Source organism: Impatiens glandulifera, chromosome 1, assembly GCF_907164915.1.
Source record: "Impatiens glandulifera chromosome 1, dImpGla2.1, whole genome shotgun sequence".
NCBI classification, from domain to species: domain Eukaryota; kingdom Viridiplantae; phylum Streptophyta; class Magnoliopsida; order Ericales; family Balsaminaceae; genus Impatiens; species Impatiens glandulifera.
The window spans coordinates 45,252,449-45,255,894 of NC_061862.1; the positions used below are offsets into that span (position 1 = coordinate 45,252,449).

General features: G+C 36.3%; 1 protein-coding gene across 1 annotated transcript; it reads left to right on the forward strand.

Moving 5' to 3' along the window:
* Nucleotides 1-1,166: 1,166 nt before the first annotated feature.
* Nucleotides 1,167-1,959, forward strand: LOC124926479 (outer envelope pore protein 16-2, chloroplastic-like). The gene is made up of 5 exons (XM_047466714.1): nt 1,167-1,290; nt 1,385-1,416; nt 1,498-1,531; nt 1,617-1,684; nt 1,788-1,959. Exons 1-5 carry the CDS (start codon nt 1,167-1,169, stop codon nt 1,932-1,934), a joined length of 405 nt encoding a protein of 134 aa, XP_047322670.1. The 3' UTR covers nt 1,935-1,959.
* Nucleotides 1,960-3,446: the final 1,487 nt, after the last annotated feature.

A 3,446-nucleotide genomic window follows, 5' to 3' on the forward strand; every position in this document is an offset into this window, starting at 1 on the left:
TAGGTTTGAGTATTTCATGTATATTCTTTGGAATAGATTTCCATGTGTTCAAAGTAAATTTCTGGATAATAATAATAATAATTCTCTATTTGACAAGCAAAAAATAAATAAATGGAAAAGAGAGTTTTAAATAAATGATTAATTGTGATCAAATAAATTTGAGCTATAAAAGCTTCCTCACACAAATCTTCAAACTTTCTCACTGATCACAACAAACTCGCAATGAACATGTCTTTCTTTTTCTTTCTTTTTCTTTCTTTTTTTTTTTTTTTTTTTATCTCTGATTTAATGACTCACCACTTGTAATTTATAGTAAGAAAAACAAACAACACATTTGAAGTTATAATTTTATAAAAAAATAATCTTATTACTATTTTTTTCTGCTCAATATATATATATATATATATATATATATTATATAATTTAATTGATAGAATATACTTTATTTTTGAGTGAGAATGAGTATAAAACTTATTTGTGGATATTGATTCAGTTTATACATATTGAATTTAAAAAAAAAGAAAAGAAAAAGAAAAAGAAATGACTTTGATAAGGCCATAAAGGACAGGGACAGGTGTGGAGATATATACATGTGAGAGTCCATAACGTTGGCACGTAAAGTAGTGGAAAGTGGACACGTATCAATGAAACCGCAAACACGAGTCAATCTTTCTCCCTTCTTGTTTTTGCCCCGTTGTTTCATTATTAAAACCAAAGCAATGGAAAGGAAAGGAAAGGAAAGGAAAGGAAACTAGTACTCTGTTAGTAGTAGTAAGAAGAAAGAAAGAAAGAATGGAATCTGGAAAGATGAGCAACGTTGGTAGTGGAAAGACAAGCACACTAATCGATGACCTACGCAACCTAGACAATGACGGTGGTGTTGCCAATCTCTTTGATCTCGGCCATCCTTTACTTAACCGCATTGCTCATACCTTCGTCAAAGCCGCCGGAGTAACTAACTAATTAACCTTATTTAACTCCTCAAGTTTATTAATTAATTCATTGTATTGTTAATTTGTTTCTCATATTGTCTGTCTGCATGTCTGTGTGACACAAACAACAGATCGGTGCCGTCCAGGCAATCTCCAGGGAGGGTTATTTCGTGGCCGTCGAAGGTAGGTATATCTATTATCATCCATTATTAATACGCATGTAACCATCCATTCATGAATCATGATCGATTCAACCATGCAGGTTCGGGTATGGAAAGTGGAGGAGGTCTTCCATCATCGGATGTATCTGCTGCTGCTGCTGCCTCTAAAAGGAGGAGTAGGTTTCCTGTTCTTACAGGTACGTACGTAGGTAGCTCAAGTCATTTTCATTCACCCTTCTTAGTTTCTTTGTTGTTCTTGTACTATATATTTTGTTTGTTTGATTTCATCAGGAGAAACCAATAAAGGATCTATTGAAGCATTGGTAAGTAACAAGTAGTAATTACCAATCATTTTTAACTTCGTTCTCTCAAAATTAATCCTCTCTCTCTCTTTTGTTGTTTAGGTCAAAAGCACAGGAAAAGAGTCTCTACAGTGGGGTAATTATGTTCCCTATTATCCATTCTTGCCTTGGGTTTCTTTCAACTAAATATTATTATATATTGTTGGTGAACAAACATACAGGATTGGCTGCGGGAATGTATTCGGGGCTAACCTATGGTCTTAAAGAGGCTAGGGGAACTCATGACTGGGTAAAAACAACCTCACCCTTCCTTTCTCTATCTTTAATATTAGAATTGTGAAAGTGTGTGCTGATTGATGATCTTGAATATATGAATGAATCCATGAATGCAGAAGAACAGTGCAGTTGCAGGAGCTATCACAGGAGCTGCCTTGTCTATGATGACCACAGACAATACAACACACGAGCAGGTTGTGCAGTGTGCCATTACCGGTGCTGCCATTTCAACTGTTGCTAACTTCATGAAGGGCATCTTTTGATCATCTCTAGCAGCTTGTTTATCTATATTTCAAACTATTTTCAGTTCAGTTTTAATAACAAGATATCCTTTTGGGTGGGTGGGTCTTCTTTAATAACAAATCAAAATACTATATGCTATGTATGTACGTACGTAAGAACATCATCTCTTCAGACATCAAATCTGATTTTAAGGATTTTTGTTCTTCTTGTTGCTGCAAATTGTATATTATCTGTTGGTACTTGGTAATAAGGTAAGCCTATTATAGATCACCCAAAAAACTAAAGTATCCAATCTAGCTAGCCTTCAATAATACAAGATAGATAAAGCTTACTTACTTACATAGAAAGATCAGAAAATGTTCCACCACCCCACCTTCTCTTCCTTACTGGCCTTTCTTGTTTATTTGCAACTCTTCCTCCTCCACCACCACTTTCTGCATCATCAACCCTACTAACAACTACTTTCACATTCACATTTTTCTTACTCACCAACACACCCACCTCCATGAAACGATCTCTCCGTTTCTCCATCTTTGCCCTCATCTCAACAATCCGTTCCTCCTTTATCACCATTATTGCCTTCCTTTCCTCCTCCAACAACTCTTCACTTACTACTATCTGCCCTTCTTCCACATCCGAATCGCAGTAATCTCTTTCTATTGCTGCCGCCTTCTTTCTACAACAAAACTGCACACACATTTTATCCAATATTTATTAATCTTTTCTTTTTTTATATATAATGAAAAAACTAATACACAAGGGTGGTTCTTACTTTGGTTTCACCATCATCATCATCATCTCCTCTGTTGTCACTAGTAATGGGATTTCTCTCCAAATGGTAACCACTATTTCCTTCTGGATTCTGAGAATCAATATTAGGGTAATTGAACCGCCCTTCTCCAGGAAAATCATCATCTGAATGTCTGTATTGAACACTTTCCCTGCTGCTTCTGTCATGGTAATTGAACCCCCTTTCTCCGGGAAAATCATCATCTGAATGTCTGTATTGAACACTTTCCCTGCTGCTTCTGTCAAGGTAATTGAACCGCCCTTCTCCATGAAAATCATCATCTGAATGTCTGCATTGAGCACTTTCCCTGCTTCTGACATGGTAATTGAACCGCTCTTCTCCGGGAAAATCATCATCTGAATGTCTGTATTGAACACTTTCCCACCTGCTTCTGTCAACTCCTATCTGCCTGTTATATCTTTCATAATCGTGAGTGTATGGATGGGGACTCAAGGATATAGATCTGTTATCTGAGTCCCTCATATAGGGACTCTCATACCTATCATCATAAAATCCGTATCTTTCATCTTCCTCAGTGACTTTTCTAAACTGAAATCGATCACCATTCTTTCTCCAATGTGAACTTTCCATTTCCATGTCCATGTAGGGGGAGTCGTTTGGAGACAGCTTTCTGTATTCTTTCCTCTTGAGAGGATTTTCGATGAATCCCTCTTTATAATTAGATAAGTTCTTTCTAGGGAGATATCGCTCATCATTCCATCTTCTTAGGAAATGTAGCTCT

Excerpts from the sequence above, each read along its gene's own strand:
- LOC124926479 (XM_047466714.1), top strand. The coding sequence starts at position 1,167 with ATGAATCATGATCGATTCAACCATGCAGGTTCGGGTATGGAAAGTGGA. Across the intron at positions 1,417-1,497 it reads AAGGATCTATTGAAGCATTG|GTCAAAAGCACAGGAAAAGA; the intron begins GTAAGTAACAAG and ends TTTGTTGTTTAG. Across the intron at positions 1,532-1,616 it reads AAAAGAGTCTCTACAGTGGG|GATTGGCTGCGGGAATGTAT; the intron begins GTAATTATGTTC and ends ACAAACATACAG.